The sequence below is a fragment of the Ascaphus truei genome, chromosome 2, assembly GCF_040206685.1.
Source record: "Ascaphus truei isolate aAscTru1 chromosome 2, aAscTru1.hap1, whole genome shotgun sequence".
Taxonomy (NCBI): domain Eukaryota; kingdom Metazoa; phylum Chordata; class Amphibia; order Anura; family Ascaphidae; genus Ascaphus; species Ascaphus truei.
Window position 1 is genome coordinate 271950705 of NC_134484.1, and position 26695 is coordinate 271977399.

At 41.2% G+C, this 26695-nt stretch overlaps 1 protein-coding gene across 20 annotated transcripts in view; it reads right to left on the reverse strand.

Moving 5' to 3' along the window:
- CTNND2 (catenin delta 2) overlaps nucleotides 1-26695 on the reverse strand; it is a 1535845-nt gene that overhangs the window by 246985 nt on the left and 1262165 nt on the right. For all 20 annotated transcript variants that reach the window (XM_075586233.1, XM_075586237.1, XM_075586242.1 and 17 more), the window contains one exon: nucleotides 23070-23253. In XM_075586233.1, coding sequence (XP_075442348.1) covers nucleotides 23070-23253 — 184 coding nt within the window. The remainder of the gene's footprint in view (nucleotides 1-23069; nucleotides 23254-26695) is intronic.

Consider the following 26695-nt stretch of genomic DNA (forward strand, 5'->3'; position numbering starts at 1 on the left):
ATCACCCTTAGTGATATTACTTGGATGTTGATGGTTAGAAGGCTGGAATATATTGTTGATAACCTTCCAGAAGTTAGCTGGGTTTTATGTATTGTGGTGGAGATTGTCAGAGTAATATTGTGCTTTTGCATGCCTTGTTTGCCTTGTGCACATGTTCCGCAGGCATCTGTAGTGATTGAAATCCTTGGTAGTGCCAGTTACTTTGCAGCTTTTCCACAAGGCATCCCTGAACTGGTAGAGTGCTATAAGGTCTGGTGTAACCCATGGAAGGTGGGCACCCCGTACCCTTATTCTATTATAATAGGAACAATTGTTATACAACTGTATATAGTGCACATACAGGCATACCCCGCATTAACATACGCAATGGGACCGGAGCATGTATGTAAAGCGAAAATGTACTTCAAGTGAAACACTACCTTTTCTCACTTATCGATGCATGTACTGTACTGCAATCGTCATATACGAGCATAACCGATGTAAATAACGCATTTGTAACAGGCTCTATAGTCTCCCCGCTTGCGCACAGCTTTGGTACAGGTAGGGAGCCGGTATTGCTGTTCAGGACTTGCTGACAGGTGCATGCGTGAGCTGCCGTTTGCCTATTGGGCGATATGTACTTACTCGCGAGTGTACTTAAAGTGAGTGTACTTAAAGCGGGGTATGCCTGTACTATTAAAAAATAAAACAAAAGAAAAAATGTCACCGTGAATGTGGTATCTAATAAATAACTGTCCAAATTAGTCCACCCTTGCTTGAAATGATGATACTCAGCATATGTAAGAGAGAAAAAAAAGAAATACTCAACATAGTGTAATTCAGTTGAGTAAGAGCAGGCTAAACTAAATAATATAGAAACGTAAAATTCCTCAGAGGTAGGAAAAAAGATCCATAAAGAAAGGTAAAAAAAGAACATTTAATATTAATTAAAAACATGTGCAATAAGCATGATTGAATCCACTCCTCACGTCCACGGAAATGGAAATCCTACTTACAAGAGAGCAATATATGCAAGAAAAAATAACATACAGCTAAACCCCGTTATAACGCGGTCCTCGGGGTCCACCCCGAGACCACCGCGTTACTAACGGGGTCGCGCTAATTTAAAAAAAAAAATGGCCGCCGCATCAGTGCATATTTACCCGCGGTCCCGGCTTCCCCCTGTCAACGCGTGACAGGAGATGGGAGGGGGGATGCCCCTCCGGTTCCGGCTTCCCCTGTCACCGCGGGACAGGAGGGGGGATTCCCCTCCGGCTTCAGCTTCCCCTGTCACCGCGGGACAGGAGATGGGAGGGGGGATGCCCCTCCGGCTTCGGCTTCAGCTTCCCCTGTCACCGCGTGACAGGAGATGGGAGGGGGGATGCCCCTCCGGTTCCGGCTTCCCCTGTCACCGCGGGACAGGAGGGGGGATTCCCCTCCGGCTTCCGCTTCCCTTGTCACCGCGTGACAGGAGATGGGAGGGGAGATTCCCCTCTGGTCCGGCTCCCCCCCGCCGCAGCACAGGGCCCTCGCGCCGCAATACAGGGCCCCCGTCCTGCCCCCCCCCCCCCATGCCCCCCCACGCTGTACCGGGCCATCCCACCAGCCCCCGCAGCATCGGGGGCCCCCGCAGCCATCATCCCCCTCCACCGCAGCACCACCCCCACCGGCACGCCCCCCCCCCTGCAGCCACATGCCTCACCAATCATCCCCAAGGTAAGGCTGATTTATGTATATGTGTAGTGTGTGTGTGTGTGTAGTGTGTGTGTAGTGTGCGTCAGTGTGAGCAGTGTGTGTGCAGTGTGCAGTGTGTGCAGTGTGAGCAATGAGCAGTGTGTCAGTGTGTGCAGTGTGAGCAATGAGCAGTGTGTCAGTGTGTGCAGTGTGAGCAATGAGCAGTGTGTGTGCAGTGTGCAGTGTGTGCAGTGTGAGCAGTGTGTGTGCAGTGTGAGCAATGAGCAATGTGTCAGTGTGTGCAGTGTGAACAATGAGCAGTGTGTGTGCAGTGTGCAGTGTGTGTCAGTGTGAGCAGTGTGTGTGCAGTGTGAGCAATGAGCAGTGTGTCAGTGTGTGCAGTGAGAGCAATGAGCAGTGTGTGTGCAGTGTGCAGTGTGTGTCAGTGTGAGCAGTGTGTGTACAGTGTGAGCAATGTGCAGTGTGTGTGCAGTGTGTCAGTGTGTCCAGTGTGAGCAATGAGCAGTGTGTGTGCAGTGTGCAGTGTGTGTGCAGTGTGTGTGCAGTGTGTCAGTGTGTGCAATGAGCAGTGTGTGTGCAGTGTGCAGTGTGTGTGCAGTGTGCAGTGTGTGTGCAGTGTGAGCAATGAGCAGTGTGTGCAGTGAGTGTGTGCAGTGTGTGCAGTGTGCAAAACCTTTGCCTGGATTCTGCCAGTCCTTCAGAGCAGGTTCCCTCACTACAAACTCTACGAAGCATCTGGCGAAACGCTCTGAAGGACTGGCAGAATCCAGGCAAAGGTCTCGTCCAGTGGGAACTTCCGCCCTTAGCCGTGACGCGATAGCGGAAGTGACGCGACGGCTGTGACGTATGCGTAAGTCACAGTAAGAGATTCTAAGACGCTGTGAAGCTGCCTGCATCTGCACCAAACAACGAGCAACGGTTCTCTCCCCCACCCGATTATAACATGGCAAATGTGAGTGTGATATACTCTTGTTAATTGTGTGAAAAATACAATGTTGGAATAGTATGCACTATTGTGGCTTTTCTCTTCATTCTTGCATACCCGTGCCTTGAGGGACATCCCGGTTATTACTGTTCAAAGGGCTCCAGTCAGAGAGAGAAGGATCTCTGACATGTGATACGTTCTGCGATTTTTGTGAGTTCTATTCTATAGATTATATCAATCTGCACAGTGTAATACAATCTGCACTATATATGTTATTTTTTCTTGCATATATTGCTACACTTTCCTGCGCTCCTCATCTCCAAGCAACAAAAATCTACCATCCTGGGATCTGGAACTGTCCCATCAGAGGAAGTTGAGCTGCTCTTTTTACACTTTTACTTATTCACTATTGGTGTTATATTTTGTGTATATAAGTTGTATTCCTAACAACACTATTGGTTCATCTGGGAGCGCCCAGTCCATTCCCCACTCCCTCCCCTTCCCTCACATCCCTTTATTTCTGTATTTACAAGAGAGCAGTAGGAAATGCGCCTTCAATTAGCTCTTTTCTGGGGTTGCTGATTATCCTCCGCAGACCTTTGGAAGTCCCATCGGCGCTTGTTCCAGACCAGCTGGTAGCCACTGGTGACTCATTGGATACCGCATGGTTCTCTCAGCTGTTCTCCCCTCCTACTAGCGTCCGGCTCGTTGTTGAGTGCCTGTCCGGAAATCGTTGCACCCGCTTGCGTTGTTGTAAGGCGGGCTATAAGCAACAGGTCCCAAACAAACCACTGAGCACTGCACGGTCATCCTCCAAGAGATTATTGTGCACGCATATGCACACTAGTCTGCGATGACGTAGGGATGTGGTAACTCTACCCTACGTGTTTCACGGATACCTCCGCTTCCTCAAGGGCTTGCTGTATTTATTGAATTATTGATGTTATTTATTGTATTAGTAATGTGCAGGTCCACATACAGCTTTCCTGGGGCCCAGAACTACAGTTTCCACATATAGTTGAAATGTGAAGATCTCACATGTATTTTGTTCACATATACTGTTCCCGCTCACAAGAATACCTATAGTTAGGGTCTTGTGTGAAGTCTTTAATCCTCATATAAAAATATATATATTTTTATTTTACCTCAATCACTTCCAGAGATGCCTAATTTTTAGGAGAGTCTTTCATGTACAATACAATAACAGCATTAGAAACAACACCATTCAAATGGAGTGGTGATGTGCAGAAAAACATACTTTTGTTGAACATTGTCCCCTGCTTTTAGAATTCCTTTCTCAACAACTTTATGTAGTTTTTATGCTGCAAGAGCAAAGTATACCTGTAAGCCGAGTAAAAATGCAGCTTTTTAAATAAAAATGAGTGGAACTCAGTATTACCAACCACTTTTACGATTTAACACTTTACAAATCTAACAGGTATGCTTTAAAAAAACAAAAAACTTAATGACATGTTTTTTCCTGATAAAAGATAAAGTATATCTCTTCTCTCATCATATTCATGAAAGGAGAATCTAGCAATTTAACCAATCAATGCTATTCTCCTAAATGAGCGGTTGTTGTGAATTTCTGAACTACAGTATCCTCAGAAGTATTTTGATTGGGTTTTCTTAAAGGGACAGTGTGCCTAATGTTTAGTTATCTTGTGGATAATAAACCACTGCAGTTATGCTTAACCCACTGTCTAGGCATCTTACTGACCCTGCCGTGAGGCAGTCCTGGCACTATATATATATATATATATATAATATATGGATGACAGCGGGTGCTAAAAATGGAGGACCAGTGCCAAATCGATTCGAAGGTTTTGTGGTGTTAGCAATCAATAAATATATATATATAAAGGGCTTACAACACTTTGGCCAAAGAGTTAAACTAAAAGACCATTTTATTCAAAAGATATCTATATATATATATATATATATATATATATATATATATATATATATATATAGGCACTGTACCGTGTATAAGTTTCATTGGATGTAGCACTGAGCTCTGTCTGTGTTTCATGTTCTGTCTTTGGTTTTAAAAAGTTTTACATATCAGGACATAATAACAATCATCTGTTCCTTAGCAGGTCTTAAAATTAGGTAAATACAACATCAGATGAACAACAACACATGATATATTACACCGTGTCATGATTTAATTAACAAAAATAAAGCCAAAATGGAGAAGCCATGTGTGAAAAACTAAGTATAGCTTATGATTCAATAGCTCGTAGAACCACCTTTAGCAGCAATAACTTAAAGTAATAGTTTTCTGTATAACTTCATCAGTCTCTCACATCGTTGCGGAGGAATTTTGGCCCACTCTTCTTTACAACGTTGCTTCAGTTCATTGAGGTTTGTGGGCATTTGTTTATGCACAGCTCTCTTAAGGTCCCGCCACAGCATTTCAATCGGGTTGAGGTCTGGACTTTGACTGGGCTACTGCAACACCTTGATTCTTTTCTTTTTCAGGCATTCTGTTGTAGATTTGCTGGTGTGCTTGGGATCATTGTCATGTTGCATGACCCAATTTTGGCCAAGCTTTAGCTGTCGGACAGATGGCCTCACATTTGACTCTAGAATACTTTGGTATACAGAGGAGTTCATGGTTGACTCAATGACTGCAAGGTTCCAGGTCCTGTAGATGCAAAAACAAGCCCAAATCATCACCCCTCCACCACCGTTCATGATATTTGGTATGAGGTGTCTGTGCTGATATGTTGTGTTTGGTTTTCGCCAAACGTGGCGCTGTGCATTATGGACAAACATCTCCACTTTGGTCTCGTCTGTCCAATGGACATTGTTCCAGAAGTCTTGTGGTTTGTTCATATGCAACTTCGCAAACCTAAGCCGTGCTGCCATGTTCTTTTTAGAGACAAGAGGCTTTCTCCTGGCAACCCCTTCCAAACAAACCATACTTGTTCAGTCTTTTTCTAATTGTATTGTCATGAACTTTAACATTTAACATGCTGTAGAGTCTGAGATGTAACTCTTGTTTTTTTTGCAATTTCTCTGAGCATTGCACGGTCTGACCTTGGGGTGAATTTGCTGGGACATCCACTCCTGGGAAGATTGGCAACTGTCTTGAATGTTTTCCACTTTTGAATAATCTTTCTCACTGTCGAATGATGGACTTTAAATTGTTTGCAAATGGCCTAATAACCCTTCCCAGATTGATGGGCAGCAACAATTGCTTCTCTGAGATCATTGCTGATGTCTTTCCTCCTTGGCATAGTGTTAACACACACCTGAATGCTCCAGACCAGCAAACTGCTAAAACTTTGGCTTTTAAGAGGTTGTCACACTTGCTAATGATCAATTAATCAAGGGCATTTGATTAGCAGCACCTGTTTGCTACTTAGCATCTTAATTCCTATGGAAGCAGTAAGGGTGTACTGAGTTTTTCACACATAGCTTCTCCATTGTAGCTTTATTTTTGTTAAATAAATCATGACACGGTGTAATATGTCATGTGTTGTTGTTCATCTGAGGTTGTATTTACCTAATTTTTAGACCTGCTAAGGAACAGATGATTGTTATTATGTCCTGATATGTAAAACCATAGAATTCAAAGAGGGTGTACTTTCTTTTTCACACAACAGTATATCTGTTTTGTGTATTCAGGACTGTATTCCAATTGTATGTTTAACATGTGTACTGGCTGTAAGTTTATGCCAATATTCGAGCGTCTGTTTAACCAATCATTTAGATTGAATCAGGAGGAGTAAGAGGAGTCTATTCCCCTTTAAGTATGGCACTGATCTCACAGACTTGCCATTCCCTGACGAAGCGACTAAGGGCCTCATGCAGTAAGCTGCGATAAGCCCCTTATCGCAAGCTTCTCGCCAAATCAGCCTACTGCGATCCAGTAAGCCCCGATAAGCTGGTGATGAGAGCAAAAATCGCCGGGTTTTTTTGCCTGAACATTTTTTTTCGACGCTCATCGCCAGCTTTTCAAACTCGCTGTATTCTAGTGGCCCTGACCAGCTTATTGCAGCTGATCACCGCTCTAGAATTTCGATTTTCTCTCCAAATCGTCCCGCCACAAAAAGTTGGCAAGAAGGTGGGGAGAAGCAGTGATGAGCGGTGAGGCGGCACTTAGAAAAAATCAGGCTTTTCTCCTGCATTGGATTGATGCCAGGGTCTCCAGAGCTGATACCCATTAATACCAGCACCGGAGACTCCCGGCATTAATCCGATGCATGAAAAATGCATTTACAGGCAACTTCATTACCTTAGCGGCTAACCACTAAGGCAATGAAAGGGGTTAACCACCCGTGCCAGGCTTATTGTGGGTAGCGGGGTGGGTGTAGTTGGTATTTGGCCTTTGGTGGGTGTTTAGGACTTGCGGGTGGACTTAACCCTTTCATTACCTTAGCGGTTAATACCGCTAAGGTAATGAAAAGGTTAACCCCTCACGCTATCCATCCTGTAGGCCTAAACACCATCCTTGGGGCTAGTACCCCCTTCACCCACCTCCACTACCCACAATTAAAAAAAATACAACAGCCCCACTACCCACCTCCAAGGCCCCCAATAAACCATTACAATATCTAATAAACAACAATACACAGCCCCACCCTCTGTGCCCCCACATAAAACCATGATTTATTTTTTTACATATAAACAGCAATAGTGATAACGCTCAATTCCATGTGACACAAAGTAAACACAAACACCAGGTGCATAGGGAAAACTGAGTAGAACACAAACAAGACAGTAACCGAGGTCATATAAGTCCCTTTTAGCACACACACATGGTGCAATAGTACGTAATGTTGGGATGTAAATATCCCCAGAGAAGCGTCTAGTATCCCACTCAACCATAGATGAAAGGACTAACAATAGTAACAGTATATCTTGCCTGCTAAAGACAGAAAATACTAATTTTTTAAATAATATAATCAACAACGCCGAAATAACAAGTGAACGTATGTATAAGTGATTTAAAAATAGGAATAAAAATGAATCCCCAGATGGGGATGGTGCTATGGAGAAAGCCGGTAGTGGGGATAGTAGTAGCAATACGGCAAACACTAGTGTAGTATAAATGCCGGTGCCAAACACATAATGACCCCTCTAATACAGCTACCAGGTGACCTAATGGTCTGATGTAAAGCCCCTAGTGTTAAATGAAATATGTAACACAAACTCAAGACACACAGGTATAGCCCTCTTAGAACTTAACTACAGGGTAAACACACTTCTCATCCAGCAAAGTATGGTGTATATATAAAGTCAGCATTTTGCTTATAAGCCGCACGTTGTTAACTGCTGTATTGGGTGTGTTTTGTGGTTGCTCCTTCATTTGCACACAGGTACATGCTGACTTTATATATACACCATACTTTGCTGGATGAGACACCTCCCAGCACTGTTTAGTAAATATGGCCCCTTTCACTTAAATAGTCTGCAAGGCATGTTCCGCACCAAAAAGTGTCTTATGAAGTAGTGCTGTTTACTAAATATGGCCTTTTGTTGTCTATTAACATGAATGGGTGTCTTCCAATGCAAGAAGGTGTCTTGTGGAATAGCATTGCTAAATAAATATGGCCATTAATCTCTAGAGGTCTCAGGAACTATAAAATCTGTGGGTAGATATGTATTGTGCCGGTGCTGAATCTAGCTGTAAAACAAATGCAAAAATCACAGAATGTTACAATATAGTATGTATTCCTTTCTACTGACAAATCTATTATGCAATATGCCTTTTTTAATAATAATTGCATGTTTATTTATTGTTAATCCAAATATTGTTCTCGTTTCACCTGCAGTTTGCACAGACAATAAGGGCAGCTAAGAGCACTTTGTAATTTATTTTTCATAATATCTTATGTCACCGGTTCAGTGAGATGCCTGGAGGTACAGCTCTGCAGTATAAGATACTGTACCTTAATGCTGCATTTCTCTTGACAACTGAAGTCAGAATGAGAGTTAATTATATGTGAAGGCAGTCAACAGCTCCAGCATATGCAATAACTGTAACTTCTCCCGCAGCTACGGATCACTAGTTGAAAAACGTTAATGAGAACATTTTTAACAGTTCATTCTGTGAAAAAGTGGAGTTCTCATTTTGAACTGCAGTTTGCTAGCGCTGTTAAAATTAATGTTCTATTCACAGAGGGCATTCATTTTTTTCACAGGCAAGGTCTGCTAATAAAGATACAGCAACTGAGTTGCTTGGTTCTTGTATTTGTGCTCATAACTAAAGATGGGCACATTTTTGGGGCAGATATGGATCTGCACCAGATTGGCTGGTTCCTTTGGTCAGCGGATTTCCATGGATCAGTCTCAAAAAGGACAATCCGTCTTTTTTTGGGGGGGAGGGGGTTCTATCACAGACAATACACACTGCAGATTAATAGTCTGTGGTTGGTTATTAAAAATACACCCTCAGATTAAATTTGTGTGGGGATGGATCTCTTTCCCTCTCCACGGTCTAATCTCTGTGTGGATTTTTAACATTCCGGTAACGGATTGTTAATTCCACAGATCAGATTCTTAAAAATACATCCGGATTATATCTAATGGCGGTTTTGGATTAATCCATACGGATTGAAACTGGAAGAATTTATCAATGGCTTTTACACCTCAGAACAGATTTTGAATGGAAAGCCTGGGAAACGGAATTTGACAGTTCCGCCCCCATCCCCCATCTCATCTATCTACCTATGCATCCTATTGGGGGCAGGTAGAGTGTGAGTGACAACCTACCTCATGTTGTAGAGTATGTGTCAAACATTTCTGTCAAGTTTCAGATATTTGAATCCAGTTTCTTAGAGAAGATTCGGGCCATCTCAAGCTGGTAGTTTTATTGATACACAAATGATTTGTAAACTGTCCCATCAACAGGCATGCATAAAGTGGATCATCCACAAATATCTCCAATTGCTTATCTTCATATTAATTCCTGATACAAATTCAACAAAATCTGAGAGGTACTTTTTCATTAAAACATACTTTAAATTATTGTTTTGTCATGAATTAAATGTCAAAATTATCAGTTTGGAAGTGTGACCCGGATATCTGTTTTAAGGTGTAGACACTAAAATTTATCACATGTATTTATTTTAGTATTGCATCTAGGAAATAATTGCACCAGATAAATAAAAATACATTTCCCCTGCAAAGCCATACTATTTTTCTTATCTAAAATATATGTTACAAGTGAAAAAATTGGAGTGAACTTTGATTAATTACCCCCAGAGTGTCATCTATTGAGATTACTGAATAATTGTTTTGAAATTAGAGTCATTTATGAGTGTCCGAAGAGTGCCATAGACAGCCATACTATTTTTCTTATCTAAAATATATATTACAAGTGAAAACATTGGAGTGAACTTTGATTAATTACCCCCAGAGTGTCATCTATTGAGATTACTGAATAATTGTTTTGAAATTAGAGTCATTTATGAGTGTCCGAAGAGTGCCATAGACACTATAATGAAATGATTTGCTTCATTATTGCTTCAGAAAATTTTGTACATTTGTGTTTTATTTGTACTTGAGGCAATTTCATTTTATAATCGTATACAAATATATATTCATATACAAATGTTGAAATATTACAGTCTTGCAACGCATGCTGCATTTATGGTTATAAAATCTGTTCGGCATAATTCCCATTCTGTGCTTACAGACACCGTGCAACTATAGTTCAGCATTGAATATGCTCACTATACTTACCGAACCTCATTTCCGCCTCTGCTCTAAGTAATGAATGCAGCAAAGCATGACAATGACAACCTTGCCTGCATGTCCAGGTGCAAGATGATGAGCCCTGCGCGGGATGCCATGACATTAGAATTCTGCAATGCCAACAGCTCTTCTAGTGACAAATATTGTGCTCAGTGCTTTAGCGTTCTTTTGAAAGGAGAAAGCATTTAAAGGTACTGTAGGTAATAAAATAAGGAGTCCAGGGACTAGCAGAATTTGTTAGCCATGCAGGAAAACATGAAGTGTGTATAATTCTGAGGCATTTAACACTACAGCATTAGCAAAAAGCAAGAAGCAAGAAAAACATTTACATGATAACAAGCCTTTCAGGTTCCTAAGGGATGGATGTAATTATCTGGTTAAGGATTTTCGTTTTTGCAATACAATAGCACTGTGACTAAAGTTAGGAGCAAAGTGAACTCATTTCTACACGCAGAACGTGTGCATGGATATTCATGTCACTACCCATTTTCAGTGCAAAAATGTAATGCAAAGAAGTGTACAGAATAGCCCCTAGGCCTTAAGGCTGGGGCAATATCACAGGGTGGGACAGGACCATACAGGGCTTAAGGGGGTTAAGTGTGTTAGGTTTTTGAAGGTCAAGGGGAGGAGTTTCATAGGGGTTATGGTGTGGGAGGAAAGGGAAGGGCCACTAACCTTCTGGCCTCAGGACACAGAAAGTGAGCAGGATTGCCTCTAGGCCCACCGTGGCAGCAGAGCTAAACCACTTGATTGAAATGAGGAAGTGGAGAGGAGTCGCATGGCTGTTGGAGCAGCTGCCAGTCGTGGCATTTCATGGCAGCTCAGGGCAGACTGGCTTGCCCAGCCATGTGGAGGCAGAGGCTGCTCTGCGCAGAAAAGACCGGAACTCTGCTGAATACCATGATGCTGGTGGGGGGTCTGAGGGGCCTCCAGAGGTGCACCATATTCTTGCTCCACCACATCAATGGGGCAGGTTGTCAATGAGGGGGCCTGGAGTGAGGGGGGGGGGGGGCATGAGTCATGGAGTCAAGATAGCACCTACTGCAGGTGTAACAGTCTTTTGATGTGCCCTGCCCTGGTTTACCCTTATGTCCCCTTATGCAGGCCTCCCTCTCTGATGCATCCTTCTCTGTATACCCAAGTTATTTAGAGAGCTCATCTGTCCTATATTTATCACCTGTTCCCCTGGTTTCTCCTCTTTCTAGCAGGAATAGTGGTAGTAAAGCATTAGTTTGTACAACCGCATGCATCAGGAGCAGTGGTTATGAACGCTACAATGGCTGAGGATCAACATCAGGACTCCCACCGCCCAATTATATCTTCGCAGTCACGGAAACCAGTTATAGGTCAGTTCACAGCTAATCCGAGTGCAGACATGCTATGTTTGCTGCATAGTTTTTTAGCGAGTTGGGAGAGTAGGCATGCACCTGCAGTCATGCAAGTGGAGGCTTAGGGCATTATGTAGGTTAGCGGAGCTAGCATATTAAGTGAGGGTAGCCAGTCCACTATCAAAGGAGGTTGGTAGTGAAGCACTCGCTGAACAGTGTGCAGGCGGATTACATCTAAGAGTCTGAGCCAAACCCCAGATAGCACTTTCAAGGAAGTGTGTATGTTTGTAGCAAGCCCCATAGGCATTCACCTTCCAGTCAATGTGATGGAGTATATCTGGAAGATATAAATTTGTGGAAATCCTCTCACTACTCCCAGGATTTAAGGAGGGTAGGAGAAAAGTACTAGTAGAGAGGACAGGAGGCCAGATGAAGAAGGGAAGGACCTGGCAAAAACCTTTGGAAACTGGTTTGAGGGGTTTGCAATATTCACCAGCTTGAAAAGGGAGAAGGAATTGCAGGCATGTTCATCCCGTTTCAAGTACCTTGATACTATGTTTTTATGTGATGTGAGTTTTTATGTGAGTTTTGTCATAACATGGCTGTGCTCAAGCAGATGCGTTGGAATCAGTAGGAAATGGCCCTGTGGTTGGAATTAATAATACTTTTCGCAGGCCCTCAGTGTTTAGATATTTTAGATGTTAGATGTTTTAGGAGATCCCAGGCCCCTGCCCTTTGAGGCATGTAGGCAAGGTTGATGCGAAGGGCGGTGACAATGGTGAACACAGAGGCTATGCTGGGTAATTTGGTCTCTGCTAGTGACCACTGACCCTGGACTGACATGTCTTTACAGAAGGTCCCATGTTTCAGACTGCCAGGTAGGAGGTTCCATGTGTAGGGAGTCATGGACTTGACTTTTATATGGTTCTCCTCCTTATTCCACCAAAGCAGACTTTGTCTTGTGGATGCCAATAGAGGAATTATGCCATGTGTTGTTGGAAACCTGGTATTCCAGCATCATATACTTGGCCTGTAAAGCACAAGTAGGGTCCGGCATGTCAATGTAGATATTTAGTGCTCGCTATGCGGAGCGGTGCACTCAGCGTTTAGATGTTTCAGATGTTTAGAGATCCCAGGCCACTGCCCTTTGGGGAATGAGGCCATCTGAGATGTAATCTGGCCCATGGAACCATGTCTATGATGGAGTTTAGGAGACCAATGGAGTGCATAAACTGAAGGCAGCATGGATGTTTGATCCTTAGGAAAGAGTTAACTTCCCGAATGATGTTGGTCACTTTTAATAGTTGTACCGATACTATACCCTGTTGGGTTTTGAACAGAACCCCAAGAAATTGATTATTTTGAGCAGGAATCATATTGCTCTTCTCCATGTTTATTTTTCATCAGTGGTCCTCTAGTTCTTTGCGAACCAGCTGGACATGAAGTTGTGCCAGTCGATCTGATGGAGCCTTGATCAGGCAATGGTGTAGATAAGGAATGACAAATATCCCGGTGTTGCAAAGTTTTGCTGCTGTCACCATCATCAATTTGGTGAATGTCCAAGGTGCTGTTGTCAAACCGGATGGCAAGGCTTTGTACTGGAAGTGTCTGCCCCAATATGCAGAAGAAGATGAATTTGTGATGCGTGGTGATTAGGGATATGGAGATATGCATCTCTCAGATCGATCAATGCCAAGTAATCACCCTCTTGACTACTGTCATGACCGCCCCTAGGGACTCCAATTTGAAGTGTCAAATCTTTAAAAACAATTGACCCCAGTTTAAAACTGCTCTGTACCCCCTAATGATTTGGGAACCACAAACCGTATTGCATAAAAGCTGTGACCGCATTCATCTTGCGGTACCGGTTGAAGGGCAGAGTTGAGTCAGAGATCTTGAATAGCCTGCCTTAATACGACCACTTTGTGCAGATATCTTGGTGGGCGAGACTCCCCGAAAAGGCTGCCCGGACTTGACAGAATTCTAAGGCATAACTGATGATCTGGAGGACCCAGAAATCCTCTGTAGTATGGATCAAATGGTCGAGAAACTTTGCCATTCTTCCTCCAACTGGTGTATGCTTCCCAACTGGAGCTCACAAATATTTAGGAGCTCTGCTTCTTCAGCCCGCCATGGCTGGAGCTTTATCTGAGCTGGGCCCTGAAGAGTGGCTGGTACTGCGGAGGCTGCTAATTCCAGTTACTGTTAAAAAGCCTGCTTGATCTGTACTGTAGGTTCTGCCTTCCTGAAAACTATATATTGGAGGTCTCAAAAAGGATGTTCTAAACCCTTTTTGTTATGGCAGGAATGCTCTTGGTGCTTCTTCAAAAAGATATAACTGTTATAAGGAGGGATACTATCTTGAGTTAAGTAGATGTCTGCCGCCCAACGCTTCAACCACAGCTGTAAGCTGGATGACAGCCATGGATGCGTCACACAGAAAATCAATGGAGTCTTTGAGGTTGAAAAAATCCTACAACAATTTCTGTCTAGATGTCCCTGTTTCAATTTGGCCTTCCAAATTGAAGATCCAGATTCTCACCATTCTGCATATACTGGCCAAGGCAGTCGCTGCTTTCAAAGATGTTCCCATAATGGTGTATTGCTTTTGCAACATGCCCTCAATACGCTGCTCCAGTGGTTCTTTAAAGCATCAAAACATGAAATCTTATGTTTTTTGTTTTTTTAATAAATACATTCTGCAATATTAGATAATAGTGACTTTAAAACAATGCAACTCTTAATGCCATTATTCATGAGTTTTAAAGCATCCTTTCATTAATATAGCAGGCTTTTGCCCACCTCACAAACAATGCACGATCTTTGCAACATTTTCCTGTTTGTGATAATTTGTTGCCAATGTTCCCAGCAGTTTGAGTTGTAAACTGTAGTAATAGATATTGTTAACTTGGTGATATAAGGATACATTGTAGCTGCTGAGTTACATTAACTGAAGGATTGTTTGAAACTGAAAGGTGGCATTTATTTTGGGCACACAATCAGGATTACTACAGATTTCTAATATGAGCACCAAATGATTTCAAGGCTGATCCTAAGAGTCCAAGAGACTGTCATCATTTAAGTCTATCGACACTTGAGATCCAGAATGTTTCATATTAGTCTGAGATCCTTATTTCTCAAAAATATTGCATGAGAGAGGGTGTCATCCAGTCAATAATGTTAATCAAAAGAGAAGTAGGACCTCTGATACAGCTGTTGAGATCCAGAGGCAGATACTGCTTGTTCAATGTTGCTGAGAAGTAAATAAATTCTGTGCAAAAAACATATACTGCAACGAAGTACAGTGGCAAAGGACACCATTTAAATATCTGGCTGTCCTGCCTCCACGCCGCCCCAGCATCTCACGTGACGAACGTTAAATCAGTGGTACCCCGTGTGACCAGAAGGTATAACAGAATTCTCACCCCCTGATGTGGGCTAGGACTGTTTAGGGTGCAGAATCCTCATAGTGGAGGCTGCCGGAGGTGAATCCGGTGTCCCAGACCACAAACAGAGCAGCACTGTGCCTGGCTCCTAATCCCTCTGCACAGCAAAAGGGCACCATGAATGAGACCCTTGCAGTGGAGGTGGTCCTTCCCTCATAGACAGTTTAATAGCAGCCAGTTTAGGAGAAAACAGGTAAACCTAATCCACCAGGCTATTTTCCAAAAATACAATTTTGGTGGGAAGGAGTAGGACAAGAAAAACTGACAAGAGAAGGAGTTATATCCCAGCTGTTATTGCCTGCCATAGAGGACGCTGAAGAAATAGCGTTTTCCTAGTGTACTTCATACAGTATATGAATTGGAGTTAATCACTGGTAGTGAGAAAATCGCTCAATTCCCCCCTGAAGAAGTGTGACACGTCACACGAAACGTGCATCAGGGTGTGGTGATGTCATGGTTGTGGCATCCACGAGCGGGACAGATTTGAATGGATGCAAGCGTCCTAATCTTCACACAGGATACGGTTGTTTATCGGAGTCCACTTTTTATTATGCAAGGGGTGCTCAACTCCAGTGCTCAAGTCCCCCCCAACAGGTCCGTTTTTCAGGATATCCCAGCTTCAGCAAAGGTGGCTCAGTTGAAGGCAGCCTCTGATTGAGCCACCTGTGCTCAAGCAGGGATATCCTAAAAAAATGACCGGTTGGGGGGGCTTGAGGACTGGAGTTGAGCACCCCTGTATTATGCTATGAGAACATTCTTGACTGGCATTACAGTGGCACGAATTTGAGTGCCTACCCGATATAATGACATACCTACTTAGTGTTAGTCTAGTATACTTTGATCTCACTCCTTATTATGCTATATGGGTTTAATATTTATTTCCCTTGACATGGTATGCATAATATATAGGCATCCTTTGTATTATACTCAGAGTGATATATAAGGTCATTTGTGTTCTGCAATATATTATATGCAATTCTAGGCTATCTGATCAGGACTATGTGAATGGTTTGGACATTAGGACTATGTATTAACCTATCCATTTGTCTGACACAGATGTGTATTTAAACACCTTGATACTGTGTTTCCACTTCACCATTTTGGCTTCCATCACTTGTCTCTAACCTAGGGATTTATTTTAATCCATTTTTATATTCACATTATTTACGTATCACTTTATTTGTTTCAGCGTAGTTATTGTATATTATTAAAAATTTATTATTTTTGTATTAGCAGTTCATACGTCCTACCAATATTTACCGTAGGTATCTGGTTTGTCTGGACTATCTATCCCTCCCACTGGATATTATATCCTCTGTAGCCATCCTTATTGTTCACATGGCCATGACCACACTATCACGGCCCAGAAAGATTACCACTGTGAGAGGTCCCATTGAAAAGAATTGACCCCCCGTAGCGCCGTCATGGCAGCCACCTCTCCCAGTGCCTCGGCTTTTGTATGAATGTATGTCTTTATTTATATAGTAAAGGTATGTGGGTATGTAGCACACTAAAACAGTGCAAATAAATGAAAAAATGAGATACTTGCGCACAATGCAGGAGCGCCTGGTTCAAGGATGGCCTATCTGCAGCAATCCAAGTATACAGCAACAGGAAAGATGATCCAGGGCTCCACGGATTTTTAGCAAAAGAATTTATTCATAATACACAATGTTTTGGCCTCACTTAAGCCTTTGTCTGGTTGGATTAACGTACAGAGAAAATAGGAGGGCATTTGCCATGTGTATTTCTCAGCATCACACAAGTGTTTTTTTCCATTCTAGTAAGTGTGTCTGCAAGGGGCCAAGGTTTATGTATGAGGTGTTAATTATCAGCCATGGAGATACTAATATGTTTCCCTAAGCAGTTGTGTTTTCAGGTGGGTCTTAAATGTGGATAGAGAGGGAGCTTGTCGTGTATTGAGGCTAAGGGCATTCCAGAGGTGTGGGGCAGTCCGTGAGAAGGGGTTAAGGTGGGAGAGGGCTTCAGATACAATAGGGGTAGAGAGAAGACATCCTTGAGCAAAATGCAAGAGTCGGAATGGTGTATAGCGAGACATTAGGGCTCAGATGTAAGGAGGAACAGAAGAGTGTAAAGCTTTAAAAGTGAAGAGGAGAATTGAGTGTGTGATATGGGATTTGATAGGAAGCCATGAGAGGGATTTCAGCAGGGGAGATGCTGAGACAGATTTCGGAAATAGTAGAGTGATTCTGGCATCAGCATTTAGGATAGATTGTAGGGAAGACGGGTGAGAGGCAGGAAGGCCAGACAGGTTACAGTCGAAGTCGAAACGGGAGAGAATGAGGGTCTGTGTCAGAGGTTTTGCAGTCGAGCAACAGAGGAAAGGGCATAGCTTGGTAATATTGCAGAGGAAAAAACGAAACAATGTTGCTACCTTTTGAATGTGAGAAGAGAATGTGAGAGAGGATTGGAGTGTGACTCCTAGGCAGCGTGCTTGGGCAACTGGGTGAATGATGGTACTTCCAACAGTAATGTGGAAGGAGGTAGTAGGGCCAGATTTGGATGGAAGTATGAGGAGCTCTGTTTTTGCCATGTTAAGTTTAAGTTGGCAGAAGGTCATTCAGGATGATATAGCCGAGAGACATTCAGAAAATGTAGTCTGTACAGCAGGTGTAAGGTCAGGGGTAGAAAAGTACATTTGTGTGTCATCAGCATAGAGGTGATATTTGAACCCACGAGATGTGAATAGGTCACCTAGAGACGATGTGTACAGAGCAAAGAGTAGAGGTCCCAGGACAGAGCTCTGGGGTACCCCTACAGAGAGTTCGATAGAGGAGGATGAGGTATTAGCAAAAGAAACACTGCAAGTACGATGGGAGAGGTAAGAGGAGATCCAGGATAGAGTTTTGTTACGAATGCCAAGAGTATGTAGAATGTGAAGGAGAAGAGTGTGGTCCACAGTATCAAAATGCTGCAGAGAGGTCGAGTATTATGGGCAGAGTGTAATGACCTCTGTCTTTGGCATGATGGCTTTTCAGCATTTCCTCCACGGTGCTGGGGATGGTAAGGCTGGCTACATCTGTACATTAAAGGAGCAATACACCATAAAAAATACATCTCTCCCCCTGTTTTTACAATTAAAAAGTTCTATTGTTGCTGTTTATAGCAATCACACCCATTTTAAGTTATGTAGTTGAATTCTGGAGTTACCAGATGCTGTAAATTTGCCTCTTTAGGTAGTCAAAATGGTAGCTGCCGTTTACACTCATTAAGGAAACAAAGATTGCCATGGTAACATCTGATGCCAGTGAAATAATGAGCAAAAGCAACAACAAAATAATTGGACAAAAATGAAAAGTTAGTAATAGATCAGCAAAAAAGAACTATCACTTTATGTTTTGACTTCATTCTTTTTTTTTTGGGAATCTTGCTGAAAAACCATTTTGTTTTTAGAATTTTTTTAGCATTACTAAGTGGGCCAGTGGACGTGATGACATTAAAATATACTGTATGAGCATACCATGAACTTCTGCTTTAAGATTTCTGCTGTGTATCACAATAAAGTATATCAAAGTATAGTGTCAGAATGTTCAATGCTACAAGCCTAATGCTTAGACTGCTACAACTAATTCAGTGTAGAATTAACTCAAACAATCTAATAGAAGACAAAGGAAAGAAGAGAAAAATAAAATTGGGTCACCTTCTATTAGGTCCATGCCACTACATATTATCTTTCTTAAATGATGTCCTTTATTTCAGTTGTGTATTAAAATATGTTTGGGGAATTCTTCTCCTGTAGGTAATATCTTCTCTTGGATTCCAAATAATTTATAGGACATTTGTCTGGTCAAAACAAATCTACAGTACATGCAATCAAAATGATAATAATTTAGAAATAAATATGTGCGGTAATCAGGTAAAAAAAATAAATTAGATTCATTTTGTCCACTTAAAGTCTAAGTCAGGTTTGCAGTGTATGAGGGATATGGCAAGTGGGAATAAAAGTAAAGAGTCCCATTCCCTCATAACCAAAAGACTTAGACGGAATAAAAGTGTAAGGTATGTTTAAAACGTATTATGCTTGTGCACTGTAAAATAAGCTGGGACTTTCAAAGCCGGTATTCTGAGTTAGCCAGGTGGCTACCAAATGTTGGTGCCACTGTGTCTACTCGAGGTCTGGACTTGAAAGCCACAGATGCTGCCAGAGGTGTGAAGAACATTTGGGCAGGATGGCAAGGTGAAGTACCCACGTCCTGGGATCAATGCAAGCCGTTATGGCTAGCATTCGCTTTCCCAGACCTGGAGGCACCTAGACCCACGGGTGGCTTCTTCATAAAAATTGGCTAAGGTGGCAAACTTGTGCATGCCCTTGTTCCATTCAGAAGATTAGAATAGAAGAAGTAACGGCGGTCACTGCAGAAATGGAATCTCCGCCAAAGTGAAGATAAAATCAATCTTTATTCAAGACGTGGTGCTGGACATCACATAGATTCAATTCTCTGACGCGTTTCGTTCCGTTTAGGATCTTTATCAAAGAGTATACTGAATCTGATCACATGAATCTTAAATAGGCAGGTCCCCTTCAATCATTGGCTGGTAGTTAAATTGAATCAGGTAAATTTAATTGATGAAACACTGATTCATAATTGAAGCCTTATGTGGAAAGGGAACATGTCTATGAAGATGTACTGTGAATACACAAAAACACATAATGGGAAAAGTGATAACAACAAAACAAATAATTAATAAAATGATACTATTAAAAACAAGTACAAGTGATGTGCAGCATCCTGAGTTAAAAAGTATATATATGTGTACATAAACAAATTGCACAGGGAAAACATGGTAAGAGTTAATGAGGAAAAATATATATATAACACATGTTAAACATAATGAATACTGATTATATATTTAAAGTCTGTATGTATATAAACCAATATAATGTCAAACTTATGTTGAAAAGTAAAAAAAATAATATAATAAATATTAATAATTAGTGAGATATTTCTCACATTGAAATGTGAGTCCCATGGATGACAATCTCAATACAATTAATATTTGTTTCCAACATTGCACAGAATATAATAGATGTATATAAAACAAAGTACCAAATACAAAGTAGTGTTGAGATGCATGGAGACACACTCCCAAGACTCCCCTGCATTCAACCATGTAAGAAGTGTTTCAACTCCCACTCATGGTTGATGCCGTGCGGGTGGAGAGTGTTGAGAGTGTATATCCAAAACATCTCTTGTTTATTTAAGGTATTTTCCCTATTGCCACCCCAAGGGGGCATTCAGAATTTTTCTTTTTCAGCTATAGAACATATTCCCTTCCACCCCAGAGGTGGCAATAGGGAAAATACCTTAAATAAACAAGAGATGTTTTGGATATACACTCTCAACACTCTCCACCCGCACGGCATCAACCATGAGTGGGAGTTGAAACACTTCTTACATGGTTGAATGCCAGGGGAGTCTTGGGAGTGTGTCTCCATGCATCTCAACACTACTTTGTATTTGGTACTTTGTTTTACATACATCTATTATATTCTGTGCAATGTTGGAAACAAATATTAATTGTATTGAGATTGTCATCCATGGGACTCACATTTCAATGTGAGAAATATCTCACTAATTATCAATATTTATTATATTATTTTTTTGACTTTTCAACATAAGTTTGACATTATATTGGTTTATATACATACAGACTTTAAATATATAATCAGTATTCATTATGTTTAACATGTGTTATATATATATTTTTCCTCATTAACTCTTACCATGTTTTCCCTGTGCAATTTGTTTATGTACACATATATATACTTTTTAACTCAGGATGCTGCACATCACTTGTACTTGTTTTTAATAGTATCATTTTATTAATTATTTGTTTTGTTGTTATCACTTTTCCCATTATGTGTTTTTGTGTATTCACAGTACATCTTCATAGACATGTTCCCTTTCCACATAAGGCTTCAATTATGAATCAGTGTTTCATCAATTACATTTACCTGATTCAATTTAACTACCAGCCAATGATTGAAGGGGACCTGCCTATTTAAGATTCATGTGATCAGATTCAGTATACTCTTTGATAAAGATCCTAAACGGAACGAAACGCGTCAGAGAATTGAATCTATGTGATGTCCAGCACCACGTCTTGAATAAAGATTGATTTTATCTTCACTTTGGCGGAGATTCCATTTCTGCAGTGACCGCCGTTACTTCTTCTATTCTGCCACTTCATATTCACGGCTGGGGCACGCCAAGGATCCCCTGCACTACGGGCCATACTTCACTACATCCCCTCCCCTTGCAGTTGCAGGGACACCTGGGATACGTGACTCGTCGTTGGAAATCTCCCCGCAGTAACCAGCTTGGCGATCGCGATGACGTCATTCGACAGCACCATACACGCGGAGCTTACACTGGGAGTTCAACGGAGGCAGCAGTGAAGAATCCAGGCGGGCTAAGGGCAGCAGGCTTCGGTCGGTTTATTCGTGAGTACAGGAGGGGAGTTTTTCACAAGGCTTCTCATCCTGTCTCCTTACCAACCCCTGCACAACGCCCCCCCCCCTGGGAATTTTAAGTCTGCATTATTGTTGCCTCACTAATATGCCTGAAAGCTTTATATGTTTATCGCAGTGGGATCATTTGTTTTCCTTTTTGCTCATTTTGTCACCTGAGGGTAGTTCTGATCCATACCCCGCCACACACACATCTTAGGAGCATCGAACATTATGGGGTTCATTCCCCCTACTCTATAGACATTCAGAAGATTAGCTTGCCCAGCTTCAGAAGACTGGCAGCCATCTGATAGGGTGGTTGGAAAGTTCCCACGCTGGGATTGGCTGTAGTATTTTGTGAATGAACTCCAAAATACTATAAGAAACCCTGCAGCCAATCCGGTGTTTAGAATCTCTAAGATTTTGAGCGCCAAGACAGCAGCGGCAAATTTGAAATCACCAAATGATGCTCTTGGAGAAATAGACGCGAGCCGGCTTCAGAAATTTCAAGGCGACAAATTTTCCCACTTTTCGGGGGCCAAGTTCTGAGAAGAGAACATAGCGATCGCAGCAGGAACTACAAGCCAAAAAGAGTACCAGGACGGTTGGTGCTATCTCCTGGTCAAGGGATTTCGGTGTCTCAGGAGCGGATACAGCGGTGGCATCTGGAACTTCATGCCAATTTGAGTTCCAGGATATTTCGGGTCAAGTCCCGGTCAACTACAAATTTTGTTTTATGGACTGTAGAAGCTAGGAAAGTCTAGTTTTTCCCCCAGACCCCCAGTAAGTGTGCCTTTCTCTTGTATTTTGTAATCCACTGTTTGTACCTCTGTTTCAATGGAATAAATGACAATTTATTTTACTATTTGGTTTTGCTCAGTGATATGATTCTGGTATAAAGTTGTAAATGCCTGGTCTCCCGTGACAGCAGGCATGTGCTTTAAGAAAGCAAATCAGATATTAGTTTACACTTAATGTTGTTAATTCCCTTAGTACTAGAATAATTTTTTCTAAATTCCATACACTTCATTAAGCAAAATGGATTCAATAGTGCTTTAATCTCAAATATTACTTTCTATACTAATGAAGTTTAAAGTGATAATGAGAACACACTGACATTGTTTAATTGACATTGCGGCTAGGGAATTAGTTAATCTAGAATTAGCTCACAATCATCCTTTTTTGACTAAATAGTTTTGACCAAAGTGAGCATTAGCAATGACATTGTTCAAGGATGGCCTACGGCACCAATTCTGTAATTAAGTGAGTTTGTACAGTATGCAAACATTTGTATCCAGGTGCTAGACCCTCAATCATGGATACTGCAAAAAATAAATGAAAAAGCTACAACTGAAAAACATGTACTGTACTATAACCTAGCAACAAATTGCATAGCAAATACAGACATCTTAACTGAAAACAAGCTTGATCTTGATGTTATATTTCTGTTGAACAATAGATCTTTTTCATGGTTTAATATTACTGTGGTGAAACGGTATTGCCTCAATACTCACCGTAGGCACCCAGTGGCATTGCGCAGCACCTGTGACGAATGTAATTGTAGTTTGCGGTCATCCTGTAGTATTGAATTTTCCCATCCAGAATGAGGGATGATCACTGCATTGGTCAAAACTGCAAGGGCATCTTGTATGATTGGCATTTTAAGGGCATCACAAGAGGACAGGTTCCACAAGACTCCTAAATGCAATAAAAAAAAGGCACATGCTTAAAGTAATCTCTTTTCATAGTTTGCAATAATTGTTAATATTCAAGACATGAATGGGACAGCTGATGAATTTAACATATTGTTAGTTAAGTACGTAGCTTTTTTGTTACTCATAACAGGTCATATGACACGTTACAGAAGTTTATTTCAAAGAATTACGTGAAAACAATAATTACAGGCGTTTCATTTCTATTTTGAAATGACAATTTATATAGTAAAGTTTTCTAGCTTTAAAAAAAATATTATAACTTTGCAAGGTGAATGTAATTAATTTATAATATCTAAATAATATGTAGATAATATGACACGATTTGCTACAAAAATCAGGTTGCCAAATGTTGCCATCTTTCAGTAAGGTGCATTAAAAGTAAAGCAATGGCATAAAAAGGTAATCTCATTTTGATACAAGAATTTATGAATCTTGTGTAATATAGCAAAGATTATCTCAGGTTTTTCAAGGGAAAAAATGGAAAATGCTTTATTAAGACAATTCCCATCTTCAAAGCAATTAATCACCTTTGATAAACTGTTGCTTTTCTGTTAACAGACAATATTGTGTTTACATCACTTTACTTTAGTAAATGATCCCACTACATGAATATGTTTACTTTTCAACTGGAATTGTTTAGAATATTGTTGTAATTTACTATTGAATTATAGGTATCAAATTAAAAGTGACTGATTTTTCTTCCCAGTTAACAAACTAGTCTCTGAAAACTGCACTCGACTTAATCTGAACTGTTAGTACACAAGGGATACAACATGATAAGAATAATTTGTAACTATATAACATTTTAATTTTACAAACATCATTGGGATTAGGAATCAAGCAAACTTTGTTAAAACCACAAGGCATCAAACATTTTTTAATTATACCCTTTAGAACAGGCCTGCACAACTCCAGTCCTCAAGAGCCACAAATAGGCCAGGTTTTCAGGATATCCCTACTTCAGCACAGCTGGCTCAATTAGTGGCTCAGTCATACTGAGCCACGAATTGAGCCAGCTGTGCTGAAGTAGGAATATGCTGAAATCCTGGCCTGTTTGCGGCCTCGAGGACTGGAGTTGTGCCGGCCTGCTTTAGAATGTTTCTTAGATACAGGCTAAGTAGACAAATTTACACAACAGCCCAGACTGCTTTATTAAAAATTGAGAAAAATTATGACAATAAAGACTAAAATATTATTTATATATATATATATATATATATATATATATATATATATATATATATATAGCAAAAGACACAGCACACAACCCTAGTGCGTTACCACAAATATAGAAATGTAATATTTAAAATAGAGTGGAAGACAATGCCCACTTACAAGATGGATATAATCAGAAATCACATAAAGGTATCTTTACCACTGTGTGGCTGTATCGCATTTTATGGCCACCCCCAGCTGAGGGAACCTCCAGATCATAGCCCGAAACAACACCTGCATTTCACCACTTGTCACTTGAAACCCCCTGTATATACCTTCAGAACATCAATGACATCTTCCTAATTTGGACCTCTGGTGAACAGTTCCATGAGAACCAACTACAGACCTCTATATACTGCAACCCTACAGACAGAGCCAGCTATTTGAGGGGCAACCGCTTCCACCCCACACACACTAAGCATGCAACCATCTACAGTGAAGCCATACAATACAACCGGATATGCTCTGACACAGCAGACAGAGGCCAGCGGATTCCAGCCTTGAGATCGGATTTCATAAACTGTGGATGCAACCACAGAATTGTAGACCAGCAAATTCACAAAGCCACCAGAATACCAAGAAGTGATCTCCTTGAATACAGGAAGAAAGAGACAAGGAACAGGGTACCTTTGGTGGTCACATATAACCCACACCTAGAAGCCCTATGCTAGATCGCCAAGGAAATACAACCCATTCTCCAGGAAGATACAAGACTGTAACAGGTATTCCCTGAAACACCCTTATTATCACAAACAACCTCATAATCTCAAGAAAATGATGGTGAGGAGTAAAGAATTCAACAGTACAACTGAATATGGGACAAGAACATACCAGGAAGCAAGATGCAAAACCTACGCAATGCTCCACACAGCGGGCACAATACAAATACCACACAGGATTCTGAAGTACAAAATCAGAGGAAGGTTCACCTGTTCCTCCAGCAATGTCGTGTACCTCATTGTGTGCATGAAATGCCCACGGGGCTGCTACTACATACTGTAGGTGAGATGGGACAGGGGCTAAACAAGAGAATTAATCTGCATCGCCACAGCATCACATGCTGAACAAGAGACAGTCCAGTCGGCAAACATTTTTCTGACTGGCCATAAGATGAAAGATCTGAAGGTGGCAATACTCAAAAGGTAATTCCAAAACACTGAAAGAGAGACGGTTGCATGAATACAAATTTATGAAACTGTTCGGGACACTCACCGGTGGCCTAAACTGAGACCACAGCTTCATGAGCCACTACCCTGACCCAAGAGAACTCCCTTCCATGAGTGGATAGAGAGACTAATGTTTGCTTAATTATAACTCTTAAGATATAACATATAAGGCAAAATACAAAGGATCACAATTCATAAATAAATTAACACAACACACAATAAAGTGAAGCCAATAATAATAAATTAACTAAACTAAGCTAACAATTGCCCTTTAAACACATACGGTTTTAAGCCGGAGAGCTCCGGTGTCAGCTACATACAATGGGACAATGTAACATATGGGTCCGGACCCAATCCACTCACTTGCAATGCGAAAACACCCTCACTCTCACGGACGCCAACTCAAAAATCTGCAGATCAACGGAGCAGCCTCACGTGACCTCTATGCGTTTCGCACGTAGTGCTTCGTCAGGAGATCACGTCATACTGTAGCTCTGCCCGTGGAATTTTGTATCCGTATGCAGCCAATGGATATGCCTGATTCTAAGGCGTTCACTCCCTAAGTCAGACATCAGCTGTGGGAAGGCAGTCTTCAATTAAACTGCCTTTGATGCTGTGCATCTATGCCCCTAACACAGGACGAACTTATAATAACAACAAATTTGATAGAATAGTCATGCTGGTGTGTATAAATGTATATAAACATATGTATACATACACACCAGTATAAAGTACCTCAAAATACAACCTAATACTTAATAACATTTAAAATAATAACTTATTAAAAGATGTAATGCTCAAAGCAGCAGAATGATTACATATATTGCTCAAAATAGCAAGATCAATACATATATTGCAACAATGTCTATAACACTGCGCTATATGAATGCACACACCTGTCTCTTACACATACAAATGTACTACGTAATTCTATTCCTATATACCAATAGGGACTACATAGTAGTCATCCACATGAACAGAAATATAACACCCTCTTACTTTTCATCACCCACCTACACCATTGTTATACACCCCCTCCACACA